The sequence below is a fragment of the Rhinolophus hipposideros genome (genome assembly GCF_964194185.1).
Source record: "Rhinolophus hipposideros genome assembly, chromosome: 11".
NCBI lineage: Eukaryota > Metazoa > Chordata > Mammalia > Chiroptera > Rhinolophidae > Rhinolophus > Rhinolophus hipposideros.
This window is the reverse complement of record NC_138057.1, coordinates 64,442,224-64,457,390: the sequence shown is the minus strand read 5'-3', so window position 1 is coordinate 64,457,390 and position 15,167 is coordinate 64,442,224. Positions and strand designations below refer to the sequence as shown.

The 15,167-nt window shown below is 31.9% G+C and overlaps 1 protein-coding gene across 8 annotated transcripts in view; it reads left to right on the top strand.

Moving 5' to 3' along the window:
- The window catches only part of PTBP3 (polypyrimidine tract binding protein 3), a 100,513-nt gene that overhangs the window by 46,872 nt on the left and 38,474 nt on the right, over window positions 1–15,167 (top strand). For 5 of the 8 annotated variants that reach the window (XM_081067639.1, XM_081067641.1, XM_081067645.1 and 2 more), the window contains 2 exons: window positions 7,420–7,589; window positions 10,500–10,646. In XM_081067639.1, coding sequence (XP_080923765.1) covers window positions 7,420–7,589; window positions 10,500–10,646 — 317 coding nt within the window. The remainder of the gene's footprint in view (window positions 1–7,419; window positions 7,590–10,499; window positions 10,647–15,167) is intronic. The other 3 variants (XM_081067642.1, XM_081067643.1, XM_081067644.1) reach the window with 1 other exon arrangement.

Here is a 15,167-nt window from a genome sequence, read left to right as displayed (position 1 = left end):
TGTACATGTTCCAGGAGCAGCTTACAAACAGCTTGTGGGAACCGTGGTGGGCAAAAAGGACCTTGTCCTTTAACTTTTGGGGATCTGTGATCTTTAACTTTTGGGGATCTGTGATCTGATAGGTAATTGCTTTTTCTGATCATACAGTTGCAAACAAAGAGGCAGGCAGCCATTGTCCTTGCATCTTCCCCCTATTATTGGAAGCAGTTCCCCCACCCAAAGTGACTACCTGGAGATTTAAAGGGCCAGTGCTCTTACCCTCCCCCCCACTTCATTTTTTTGTGTTTATTCCCTTTTGAAAACGAGACTTTAAAGACTAGGACATTAAAAAAACAACTGCATCTACAGGGAAAATTAGGAAGTGGTAGTGCATTTCCATGAAAAGACTCAGGAAAAACCTGAGAAGACCTTCTTAAGTTTATACCTCAGGCTAATCCTTGGCACAGAGACAGCCTATGACAATAAAAAAGAGACAATAAATGAAAACAATAACCCAGAAAATCCTGGAGAATGGGAAGAATCTGACTTTCACAGTTACCACATTCCCAAATTTGATAAAAAACATGTATATAAACATTCAAGAAGCTTAATGAACTCCAAGTAAGATGAACTCAATGAGACCCACACTGAGACATACTATAATCAAACTTTCAAACGACAAAGACAAAAAATTTTTCTTTTCCTATTCTGGTGGTTCTTCTTAGTTTCAGGAATACAGAACAACGTAGTGATCAGACATTACATAACTCACAAAATAATAAACCCAGCAAGTCTACTACCCACCCGACACTATACATAGTTATTAGAACATTATTGATTACATTCCCCCATACTACACCACACATCCCCGTGACTGATTTTTTTAAATTATAGTTGACATTCAGTATTATTTTATGTTAGTTTCAGGTGAACAGTGTAGTGGTTAGACATTTATATAATTTATGAAGTGATCCCCTCAATAAGTCAAGTACCCACCTAACACTATACATAGTTTTTACAATACTATTTATTATATTCCCCATACTGTACTGTACATCCCCATGACTCTCCGGTAACTACCAGTTTGTGCTTCTTAATCCCTTTCCCTTTGTCACCCAGCCACCCAAATCCCTTCCTTTCATAATCATCAGTTTGTTGTCTGTGTGTGTGGGTCTGTCTCTGTTTTGTTTGTTCATTAAGACAAAATCTTGAAAGCTGCAAGAGAGAATTGATTCATCCCATACAAGGCATCCTCAGTAAGAATATAGGTAGATTTCTCATCAGGAACGTTGGAGGCCATGAGAAATCACCTAAGAAATTAGATGCTTTATGTGTAATACATCTGACTTTAAGGTCAAGTCACTGATTTAAAAAAGAAAAAAGTGATGGAGAAATCAAGACATTCCCAGATAAAAGCTGAAGGAGTTTTTTGACTAGACCTGCCCTAAAGGACACTAGACAGTAAGTCAAAGCCATATAGAAATAAAGATCTCAATGAAGATAAAATACATGCCAATTATAAAAGATAATATTCTAACAATGGTTTGTTACCCCACTTTTTGTTTTCTGCATGGTTTAAGAGACATACATTTTTTAAAAACATTATTAATCTAAAAGCTACCAAGTAACTTGGTTTGTAACTTCACATTTTGTTTTCAACCTTATTTAGGAGGCAAATGAATTTAAAAGAATTGTTAGTTTGTGTTTCTGGGCACATAATGCATAAAGATGTAATTTTGTGACATCAATAACAGAATGGGGTGGGGACAGAGATGTACAGGAGTAGAGTTTGTGTGTTATTGAAGTTAAGCTGGTATAATTTCAGATTAGAGTGTTATAACTTTAAGGATATTAAACGTAATCCCCATGGTAACCACAAAGAAAATAGCTATAGAATATGCACAAAAGGAAATGAGAAAGGATACTTGGAGTAGTCAGAATCATAGAGACAGAGTAGAATGGTGGTTGCCAGGGGCTGGAAGAAGTGGGGAATAGGGAGTTACTGTTTAATTGGTATAGTTTCCGTTTTTCAAGACGAAAAGAATTAGGAAATGGATGGTGGTGAAAGTTGCACAACATTGTGAATTCATTTAACACCACTGAATTCTACGTTTAAAAATTGTTAAAATAGCAAATTTTATGTTATATATTTTACGACAATAGATAAAATTGGAAAAATATGGAGTGCTCTCTGGAAAGCTCTGCAAGATCCATTAAGTGAATAAAACAAGATGAAAAAATAAAAGGAAGATAATTGACTACTTAGAGCAAGATAACATTAATATATTTTGGGGGTTATAGTATATGTGAAAAATATATGACGGTAGCACAAAAGGTATAATGAGGGACATAGAAAAGTTCTTACATTATATGTAGGTGTTATTATTTGAAGGTAGGCTTGTGGTAAGTGTAAGATGCATGTTGATTTAACTCCAGAACAGTCACTTACACTAAGCGAAAAAGTAAAGATTATAAAGATTCCAATTTAAAAGCAGAGATGGGATCTGCCTTTTATATATATGTTATATGCACCTTTTGTGGGCAACATGTTTTCTTGATAAATTGACACCTTTATCATTAAGAATTGTCTCTATCCCTTTTCCTGAAGTCCACTTTGCTATTTTACTACAGCAACTCCAGGTTTTTTATGATTAGTGTTGGCATATTTATCTTCTTCAATCCTTTTATTTTTAACCTGAGATTCTGTGTTTCCAATAGGTTTTTTATTCACATCATACTATTGAGTATTGATTTTATCCAGATTGATAATCTCTGCTTTTTAATTGGAATCTTTATGCCACTTCCACTTAATATAATTATTGACATGGTTAAGTCTGTCATCTTGCTATTTGTTTTCTGTTTGTCCCATTCATTGTTTATTCCTTTTTTCCTTTGTTTCCTGGCTAATTTTTTATTATTGCTTTGCATTCCATTTTATTTACCATTTAATCGTTTTGCATTATATATATATATGTGTATATATATATATCTTAAATATATATTCACCTAATTACAGAGTTTCGAAATAGATAATGTAAAAACTAATAGAACTAAACGGAGAAAAAGATAAATCCACAATTATAGATGGAGATTTCAACACTTCCCTCACTAATTGATAGCACAGTAAATAGAAAATCAGTAAGGATACATAAAGCAGATGTTGGCAAACTTGTTTATGGGCCAAATTCATCCCATTGCTCATTTTTGTATTGCCCATGACCCAAGACTAAGACTGATTTTTACATTTTTAAATGGTCAAAACAAAAACAAAGAACGGTATTTTGTGATATGTGAAACTTTTGAAATTCAAATTTTAGTGTCCGCACATAAAATTTTATTTGAATACAGTCACACTTGTTCATTTACGCATTACTTATAGCTGCTTTTCTCCTACAACTGCAGAGATTAATAGTTATGACAGAAGTTGTATGGCCCAGAGTCTAAAATATTTATATGACCCTTTAAGGAAAAGTTTACAGATACCCTAATATGGATGTTTCCAACAGTATCCATCAGCTTGACCTAACTGACATATGGAACAGTCTCCCCAACACCATCAGAATTCACATTCTTTTCAAGTTCACATGAAATAGTCACCAGGAAAGGCTATATACTGGGTCTTAAAACAAGTCTCAATAAATATAAATGCATTAAAATTATGCAGAGTTCTCATTTCATTAGAATTATATTAGAAATCATAAAAACATGATCCTCAAATATTTGGGGGGGCTAATTTGCTAGGGAAATTAAAGAAGGCCTAAATAAATGCATAGAGATATCAGAATGTGTGTGGTTTTTGGATGACTCAAAATTATTAAAATGTGAATTCTTCCCAGATAAGTACCTGATTTTCAGAATTGCTGTAAAGATACAGTAATCAAGACAGTGTGGTAATGGCACTGGATGGCTTAATTAGGAGCTGGGGCCTTGAAAGGAGGAGTAAACTACAAAGGTGGACTAGGGAACTTGTGGGGGTGATGGAATTGTCCTGTGTGTTGATATTTGTGGCCATATGGGTATATACATTTGTCAGACGTTGTCTAACTCTGCATTTAAAATATGGGTGAATTTTACTGTATCTAAAATATACCCTAATCAAATTGAAATTTTAAAAAGATCTATGTTGCTAGGATAGTTTCCCTGGCAGAGTCCTTCAGTTTTGACATGAGAATATATGAATTTTTATAAAGCCTCTTCCACTTATCTCTTTGGAACATATGACTAATATGTAGTAGGCATTTGGTAGTTTTCAGTTCAATAAAATACAAGATTTATACAAGCTGAGTATTTTGAATGCTTATTTCCGTAACAAAATTTTTGAAGTCTGTGTTGTATCCTTTTATACAGAGAATAATTTTTCAAAGTTATGTGACCATTGTATTAGAATTTGTTTCCTGTTGACTGTATTAAATTTTGACCATATGATTGCTTTGTATGTATTTTCTACTTTCAGATTCTTTATCAAATCTTTAGCTGTAACTTCTTTGGGGGTCATCTAGATGAGTAATTATTAGATTTTTAGATTTCATAAAATGATAAAATTTTCAATTAATTTTGCAAAGGAAGAACATCAAGAGAAAAAAGTCATGATTGCCTACAATCATTATTTTAACAACGAAAAAGTAGAAAAAAATATTTTTAGGTAAAACAATTAAGAAAACCTAGACATATTATTGATCACTATGTACTAGACATTGCACCTAATATTTAAATATGTTATCTAATTTAATTTTCAAAATAGCCCTGTTTATACCCATTTTACAAAGGCCTCTGAAGCTTATGTCAAGTTTAACTTGGTTAGAACAGGATTTCATACAAACAGGATTTCATGTCTGATTTCATAGCTTATGCACATGACATAGCTTAGTCATTCTTATAATGCAGAACAATTAACCTAAAATGGTGACTTATAATTGCATATTTTTTATAAAAATTTGTCACCATAGATCTTTATTCAATAGTGCAATATAAGCTCAAATAGCTTGTATAGGTATTCATTTTTTCTCACATATAGTTTTACAGAGATTATGAATACTCCTGTTAAAGAAAGAATCTTGTTAATGTTCTTTCATTCATTTGGAATAGTCTGAGTAAACAGATAAAAGCCTCATCCTTTTAGGATGTTTTTCCAGCCTTTAACACCTTGTTCTGGTTAAGAAAGCATAAGGTGGTGGTATTTTTGTCTAGCCATCTAGACCAGGGGTGTCAAAACTGCAACCCCCGGGCCAACTGTGGTCCGCAATCCATTGTTAATTGGCCCACAGCAAATTCCAAAAATATATTTAGTTTACTTAAATAAACCAGGTGAGGCAATACTACTTCACCTCGAGTGAGTGAGTGAGTGAGTGGCCCGGCTGTTTGTGTATTTTACCGCATATGGCCTTTGGTAAAAAACGTTGAAAAAAGTTTGGACACTCCTGATGTAGACCTTCTAGGGAGGATGCAAAAAGGCACTCCAGGCTTTACTTTCACTCCCGTCTGGGATGTGATGTTTGATAATCTAATCCAGTGACGGTGACATTATAATCCACATAAATCAGCACATACTTGAAAAATGTATAATGTCAGTATCAAGTTGCTTGCTTTTTTCTAGGAGTGGTAAGACACAGATTTTTGTGGTAAAAAAATTACCTTTAAACTTAGGTTTCAATAATGCTTTTTTCACTTGCCAGCTGTGTAAAGAAATAGTTTCATCTCTGAACCTCTGTCTTTTCATCTGTTAAAATTAATAAGATTAATAAGTATATTTTCATGTGCCAACTCATATGGGACGGTGTAAATGAAAACTAGAAACTAATGGACATTTTATGTAGGAAGCCTGTTAGGGTTTTTCGAGTAGGATAAAGGACATGATACACTATTTTAGATAGATTGATCATGTTGTTGGATCTGAGTCCAGGTTGATGGGAGTGAGACTAGAGGAAGGGAAGGAAGGGAATAAGATACTAGGTGAAGTTGGTGACATTGGGACTGGAGATGAAAATGTAATCAGTCATTTTAGATGGAAAAAAATCAACATTTCGTGGTGATTGATGAGGAGGAAGAGATATTTTCGTATTATTTTCCACAATCTGGCCTAAGCATTTGCTATATACAGGCACAGAGTTGTAAGGACCTCTGGGAATTGATAGTCTTTTGGGTCCAGGTAGGATGCTGCGTGCGTTCAGGAACAATAGAAATTTTGGGGTAAGTGCTGGTTGAGTATTAAGTCAACCTATTCACTTGTAAGCAAGTTGAGTCCTTCCATGTCACAGATATGAGTATTAAATATTGCTATATAATTTTTATGTGGCCATCATGAAATTTGTTTATTTAGGATCACAGACATCTGATTGTACAGTTACATGAGTGTTTGGAAAAATGGTAGTTTTAGACATTTGGAAAAATTACGTTTGCCTCCTAATAGTGCTAAATATGGTATTTATTATTTAAAAAAAACACTAATGAAACATTTGGCTTTCAGATAATTGGCATTTAGTTTTACATGGTGCTATTTCTGGGGGGAAAACATATCTGAATCTTATGTACCTAAATTTGAGTATTTGTTACAGGCTTCTCATTTCTAGTTATTGTCAGTGTTCAAACAATAGGATTTAAATATAATTTAGCTGTGAACTACGGTAAAGGTTTTCTTTATTTTACAACAGCTGTTCTCAAACCTTAGATTGCACCAGAATCATCTGGAGGACTTGTTAAAACACAGGTTGCTGGGTCCCACCCTAGTTTCTGATTCAGTAGATCTGGGGTAGGGCTGAAAATTTGCATTTCCAACAAGGTGATCATGCATGCTTATGTTAAGAACTTATGTTATTAAAAAAAAAAAAAAAAAGAACTTATGTTATGTAATAAGGAATAAGGTGACTCTGGAAAAGCACAATTTAGCTTAAAGCTTTAAAAAATAACTTTAAAAAATAGATTAATAAAAAATATGTAACCCCTAAGAAATAAACTTAATTTACATAAACATATAGCTCAACTCCAAATCCCTTTAGGATGTTTAAATTACAAAGTTTCTGTTATAGTCTTCCCTAAAAGTTACTGTTCTTATTTATTTAGCAATAGAACAAATTAGAAAAATATATTTAAAAATGCATTAAAAACATAAATGTTCTCTATTTGCAACAAATAGTTGACTGTTTAGAGGTATTTGTTACCTCTAAATGTGTAATTAATTTACCCAGTACTTTCCTTGAAGTTAAACATCAGACTTAAATTTTTTAAAAATTTAATAACTTGTAGTGAAAAATCCCAAAACCCATTTATTGAAAAATGGATGGTTTTGTTTTCCAGTGTCCTTATCTCCTCTCCCCCCATCAACCTCATAATTCCCTAATTTTCAAAACCTCTAACTCTTGGAGGATCAAATGTGACAATATGGTTAATGTAGCATGTCAACCCAAATTAGTTTCAGTAATTTTTTTAAAATTTTATATTTTTTAGCTAATGGGAATGACAACAAGAAATTTAAAGGAGATAGACCTCCCTGTTCACCTTCCCGTGTTCTCCATCTTCGCAAAATTCCAAGTGATGTCACCGAAGCAGAGGTCATATCATTAGGTCTACCATTTGGCAAAGTAACTAATCTTTTGATGTTGAAAGGAAAAAGCCAGGTATGTAATATTTAAAAATTCACCCATAGTGATTATCTCTGGGTATTAGTGTTAAAGATGATTTTTATTTTCTTGAACTTTTCTGTACTTTCTAAATTTCATTCTATTTACATGAAGTAATTTTTAAAATAGAATATTTTTGTATGACAGGAAGCAACAAACAAAAATATTAGCACAGCAAACAGGATTATTTCTTATTCATTGACTTGTCTTTTTCCTCCTTAAAAAAATACATTTTATATTCTTAATTACAAAATGGTTTATGAAAATATCTTGTGATATATCAAGACCCTAACAGAGAGGATATAAATTATACCTCATTTGGCAAATTAAAGGACATTTAAGTTTTCCAAAATTATATAGAAATGTTTAATATATTTTAGTTGTAGAATTAATACTGTGTTTCCCCGAAAATGAGACCTAGCCGGACCTTCTAATAAAATTAATATAAGACTGGGTCTTATATTATAGTAAAATAAGACCGGGTTTTGCATTAATTTTTGCTCCAAAAGACGCATTAGAGGTGATGGTCTGGCTAGGTCTCATTTTCGGGAAAACACAGTAGCTTCTTTAATAATTTGAAAGAGACTATAAGAGGTTCCTCATTTCAGAAGTTAATCAGTTTTTAAGATGAATAAGGAAACTAGCTTTGGTGATCATGACAAAAATATAATACTTGTCATGTTGATTTGAATAATCACGTCCTTTCTTGTTCCAATTCAGACCCCACTGGGATGCATTTTTTAGTTCTTTCCTAGTTTTTGGTTGTCCTGAAAATCTTTTACACTGAGCATTGCTGAAAAGAAAATAACAAATCTGGGCCCTAAACATTGTATACTACATTGTGATAAGTCCCTATGTTTTTTACACTTTTCATAAATAATAAACTTCAGAAACACATTATAAATATATCTATAAATAAGTTGATTAGCATTAGACTTGCTAGAGATTGGATGATGATGTCTGTTTCAGGCCCCTATCATTACTAAACTAACATCCCTGATTAATTCAAATGAGATTAATAAGAGCTATAGAAGTTAAATAACAATTCTTAGTATTCAGCTCTTGTTGTGTTTACCCATTTATCTTAACATCTTTTGGAGATAGTGCATGTACTTAGATCTTTATTTTATTTTAATACAGTTGCCACTATTGAAAGTAGTATGGTTTGCGTGGTTTGAAAAGAATCAACATGGCCATGACTAATGGTTATGAGATATCTAGTAGCCATGTATCATCTATATTATCATGTTTTAGTAGTATATGCAGCGTCATAGTTTCCTTTGTCTCTACTGTTGGTTCTGGGTTTATATTTATCAATAGTGCTAATTAACTATGTTTATTGCTTGTCTTTTGATCATAAATTCTGTTTGAAAAATATCTTGTTAGTAACATATACTTCAGCAAGAGGTTCTGCCGTGAGTCACTAGAACTACTTTCAGGAGTAATCTTTCCCATGGTACTTGGAGGTGAGGGCACAGTGAGGATTATTTTAAAGAGTCTTTCTGTGGCTGGTGACCTTTGATTTTCTTTCCACGCACATTATGAAAATTGATCCTTTTGACTAGATAGTTTAGAAAAACATGAATCTTTTACCAGACAACATATGGAATAGTTATTTTTACATATGAATTTTTAGGTTGTATATATTTTAGGAAACACTTCTCATGACAAGAATCATGTAGTATTTCAAAAACATTGTTTAGCTTTTTCTCTGTGTGACTGATGTTGAACACTGAGATAGTTTTTAACGTGTAGTAAGGAGTTTGCAGAAAGATACTCTCTCCCCATATAATGATTATTAGAATACATTTTACAAATTTTTTGTTGAAAAGATGATTAAAAACAAGATAGGAACTATTCCTATGGCTATTTTTACTTTGATCGTTTTTACCTTTTCTTAGAAAAATTAGAAAAAGTATATTACTAGTACAATTAAATAGTGGATTTAAAGTACGTCATGGACATTTATACCTTTTAGATAGTATAAATGACTCGAAGTCTATTTTATTCCTTGAAGATAGTGAAACTTTGTTTATTTTGGATCAATTAATTAGTGGTATTTGATCAACTCATCTGGCTAACAGTACTTACTACTTCAAAGGATATTATTAGTTCATTTAATTGATTCAGTTAAACATTATATTTAACATTTGTCAAGTTAATGATATTCATTTGCCTGTAATATTTGCCAAGTGGAAACACTTGCCAAGTAAGGTAACTATAAACTTAAGAAAGAGTATGATTTATAGATACTTGCCATTTCCTGTGTTCCATAAATGTTGTTGTTAAATACACATTTTATAAATTGTAAATGTTTTATACATAATTTGAATTGGTTACTGTGTGCTTGCTAATTAAATGCTCTATTGTAGTAAAAAATATATATTAATATAGGATTCTCTCCCATTTCCCTACTTTGAACAGTTGAGCTTCTGGACTTGAATGCTCTATTTAATTGCATTTATAAAGTTATTTTATAAAAAGATAAAGAAGAACAAATCATTTTGCCCTATCTCTGTTTGAGAATTTTTTAGGAAAGAACTGTTAAATCCCAATACCTCTGAAAGCATTGATTTATAGTAGCGATGCACACATTTATTTTTGCCTTTTTAATTATTTCTAGATGTAGGACAAACGTAAATAAAAGGAAAAACAAAAACCACATAAAATCATTTCATCATCCTGGCAATTTCCCAACCCCAAATCCTTTACTGAACCCAACTGTTCAAATATGTTTCCAATTAGTATCAGTGATATACATTGAAGCAAAAATCTTTTCATTCCCTTGAGGGCAATATTATTTCTATTGAGAATGCATGAGTTTAGAGCAAGCTAGAATGACAAAGTAGTTCTTAGCTGCCTTTCAAAAATAGGAGCTTTCACTTTACCTTCTTGTGTTTATTGCAGGCTTTCTTAGAAATGGCTTCTGAGGAAGCTGCTGTTACTATGGTGAATTATTACACTCCTGTTACTCCTCACCTTCGAAGCCAGCCTATTTTTATTCAGTATTCCAATCACAGAGAGCTTAAGACTGACAATCTACCTAATCAAGCTGTAAGTATTAAAGGCATTTATAAAAAATAGTTATAAGAACACATGATGTAATAACTTAAAATTAACTTTGTGTTTTTCAGAGGGGAAAAAATACGTGTTTTTCTTCATCTTAGAATGCTTTATTAGTAAAGATTGTATGTGTAAATTCTTACCTGAGGCTTAAATATAAGAAAGTAGAGCCATTTAGAAACATGTTTGAAGTTTGAAGTTACGGTGTTAAAAAAACGGTAGATACGTAGTTTTCCCTTGAAACTTTTTTCCTGAGAAAACAATAACATCTTTATATATCTTAAAATCTTAAATGTAAAAGGAACTTTAGAAGTTAATTCTTTCTTTTTACAGAATATATAATAAAGGCATTAAGAAGCTGAGTGATGCTTCTGTTGTGATGTTAAATAATTGAACTTGAGATGTTAATAAGAATTTGTATAGACATGTTCATTAAATGATTTATTTATGACTTTAAGATAAATGTGGAATGTAGAATGTCAACATTTCTTACCTCATTTTCTAGTTTTTAGTTTGATAAAGTTCATGTTAATCTTTTGTGCCTCTCTAGGTTGATTTTTAAGTAGTTAAAATAGTAATTTGAAGTTACTTAAGGGTAAGAAAATGTTATCCATAAAACAAGTACATTTTAAGAAAGAGGGTTTTTTTTATGTTAAGAAAATGTTTGTCCCCTCTTCTCTTGCTCTAGGCAAAAGAACTCCAGCTCTTTGATTCTGTGTTGAAAGTTATTTATAATGCAAGCTGCTGAATTTAAATTATAGATTTCCACATTTCTAAAAACAGTAACATTTCCTGTGTATAATCCTTAACTTGTTCTAAGAGATATTAATGTCATATAATAAACTATATAAACTTAACAATAAATGAAATATTAATATTTTTAAATAGTGTAGACTTTTTTAAATGAAAGTTTGCCTTGTAAATTACAAATAGGATGTATGCTCATGGTAAAACATTCAAACAGTCTAGAAAAGTAACAACAAAAAGCAATCCAAGCAACAAAACAAAAAGCAAAGATAACTAACATTTTGGTGTGTATTATTGTCTATGTATATAAGTTTACACCGATGGAACTCTATAATGTTTTGAAAGCTATTATTTTTCACTATAAGATATCATAAATATTGTTTCATGAGAACAAATACAGAATTATGTTATAATTTCTAAATGACTACCAAATATTCCCTTCTATAGGGCAGCTGTAATTACCCAGTTTCTTGATAATAGGCATTGAGATTGTTTCCAATTTTATGCTTTTACAAATAGTACTGTAGTAACATTTTTATATATCTTAGCATACTTGCAACATTATCTTATTAGTTTATATTTCTAGCAGTAATATTGCTGGGACTAAGCATATGCATATTTTATGTTTTGATACATGTTGCATGATTGCTTTCTGTAAAGATTATGTGCCCACTTAGGGTGCTATTAATAATGTATGAGCAAACAGTTTTTCTGTCTTTGTTAATACGATAGGTAAGAAGTTGTATCTTATTGTTTATCTTATGTAACATATTCAATAACTTGTAAAATATTTATAGTGATTTCTGTTAATGTGTGTTTTCCCCATTTTTTTCAATTGTGGTGAAATACATAACAAAACTTACCGTTTTAACCGTTTTTAAGTGTACATTTCAGTGGCATTAAGTATATCCATATTGCGCAACCCATCACCACCATCCCATCTCCAAAACTTTTTCATCTTCCCAAACTGAAATTCTGTACCCATTAAACACTTAACTCCCTACTTCCCTCTCCCCCCAGCCCCTAGAAGCTGCCATTTGACTTTTTATATAACATTCAGATCTCTCAAGACTGTATTACAGTTTCTGGTTTTGGTACCATACTCATAAACCTAGCTTAGTAAGATTTTTTTTAATGTGTTTTTTTTTTTTAACCTATCTTCTACTTTTTATGTTTTAGTTCTTATTTTAATGTGTACATCTTTGTTTTATTAGGAATGTCTTGGTAATGGGGCTTTGGCCTTTTTTTACTTCCAGTGACCGGTTTCTGCTTTGTTATTTTTTTGTAACCCATTTATTATCCACTCATAGGAAACATGTCCTTTATCATGTTCTAGTTTTCCATACACTATCCCTACCTTACATCATGCCTATATACACCTGTTAGCTAGGCATACACATTTTGCTTGCATGGCCCTGATCTACCCTCACGTGTGAACTGCTCACATGGTATGTACTCTTTGTCTAATTGTCTAATTTGAACTACCTTTTGGATTCTATCCTGTTCCATTCCTGTTTCAATGTCCCTGTGGCTTAATATATGGCAAAGCCTCGTTCTTTACTCTGTCTTTTCTGAAATTAACTGCTTCATATATTTTGTTTATTTCTCCAGATATATTGTAATTCTTTTGATAACTTCTATCCCCAAAAAGCACAATTGAGATTGGTTTGATTTTATAGATTAATTTAATGACAATTAACATTTATATTGCTCTCTGGTCCTTTTGAGTAGGAAGTTATGTTTTGTTTCCTATCATTCAGTAAAGCTTTTCATTTTCCTTTATGTAAGTTATGCAGTTTTCTCATTAGTGATGATTCCTGTGTTAGTATAAGTCTTGAAGAAGAAATAAACAATTTAATAAAACTCTTAAAGACTGGATTATTCTAAAGAGGAACAGTGAGAAATCCCAGTTGCTTGGCAACCAAAGCCAGCCCAAATGACCTAGTTTATTCTTCGATAGCCTTGATTTCTTCCCAGTACCCTTTCTATTTTGTTATTTTTGTGCAATTTCTATGCATTGATGTTTCATAAAATATAATTTTTATTTTTTTCAAAGTTCTACACCAAAGCTGAATTCAAAATTGAAGGTACCTGATTGCATATATAAAATGTACAGGATGTCTTTTATTCTGACAGCTCTGGGAAGCTGATAAATTACTGTTTCATTTCTCTTTTGTTCTCTGAATAGCAAGATATCCTAAAACATGGACATAACTTCTTTTCTAGCTTATGGACATATTTGCCAGAGGGTTAGGTGAATATCAAGCATTTTTGTCCCTTTACTTAAACTAAAATTATATTTAAAATTTTAGATCATATTTTGAGGTACAGCATTTGAGAAATGGTTGTTAGTAGCAATCATTATTGTATAGACAGCTTTTTTTTACCTTGTGGGTGGAAGTTTATAAATACACAAAAAGATGACCATAGAAGGATTTTTTTCTAAAATACTTTTCCTAAAAAGTCATCAAACTAAACCCTTAAGATCTGTGCATTTTATTGTATATTCATTTTCGTTTCAATCTTAGAAATGTCTTCTTCACATTAATCAGACGTTTAAATTTTACATAAAGTGTATTTTCCTCCCCCACCTTAAGAAAATATTTGTTGTTTTTTTGATTATCCTTTTGCTGTTTCTTTCATTAATAGTTAGTGTAAGCATTCCAGAGAGTTTGTTAGTGAAACATTTAAAAATTATCTCCCATAATAGGAATTCTGTGTCATAATTTTTAGCATCCAACTCACAGGACATATGTCTTCTGTGTATTTAAAATATCTCTTCATATTAAGAAAGAAGACCTTTCTCGGTTTAGTTTTCTGACTAGTCTGTCCTCCATGGAGAGTAGACCTCAATTTCATTTTTTTTTTACTTAAATGTTTTTGCCCAATTAAAAATTGAAACTCTAGAGTTACTTATAAAGTAAAGTTGTCTTACTTTTTGAGGCGTTATTTTCTCAGAATTTTGTTGTCAGAAGTGTTGCTTGCATGCTTGCTATTGAGAAACTGTTGTACTCAGTGCTCTATGAAATACTAATACAGAGTACACTGAAAACTCTGGAATGATTAGGACAATATATACCATGGCTTCTCATATTCTCCACTGTGGATATGCCAAAGAGGAAGGAGTGAAGAGGAACAACAACAGTAACACTAGCAGCAGCAAGCATATCTATAACATAAAGGATTGATAGAATTATTAGAGGGATAATGAAGTAAAGTCAGTGAGATTACATTTACTCTCAGTTAGTTGTACAGGCTTAATTTGATAAGATTTAATCATCCTAATCTGAGAGGAAAAGGAACCATTGTTCAACTTAGACTCTCACTATGATAGTGTCATTTCCTGGTCATTTTAGAGTGTGATGTCCAGTATGGTGTTTGCTATCTACATGTGGCTAAATTTAAGTAAATAAAAAAATTTTAAAAATTTAATTCCTCAGTTGCACAAGGCACATTTCAAGTGCTCACATAAGTTTTTACAGTGACAGATGAATAATAGAATTAGTGGGGTGATCACATTGTAGGGTATAAAAATGTCAAATCACTATATTGTACACATGAGACTATTATAACTAATATAATATTTTATACCAGCTATCTGTAAAGAAATGTAAAAATCAGAAAAGTGCTCTGGAAGAAAAAAAGGTCATACGTCATGTGCCACTTAACGACATGGATATGTTCTGAGAAGTACGTCGTTAGGCAATTTTGTTATTGTGTGTAGTATATCATAGGGTATACGTCCACACACCTACCCAGTGTAGC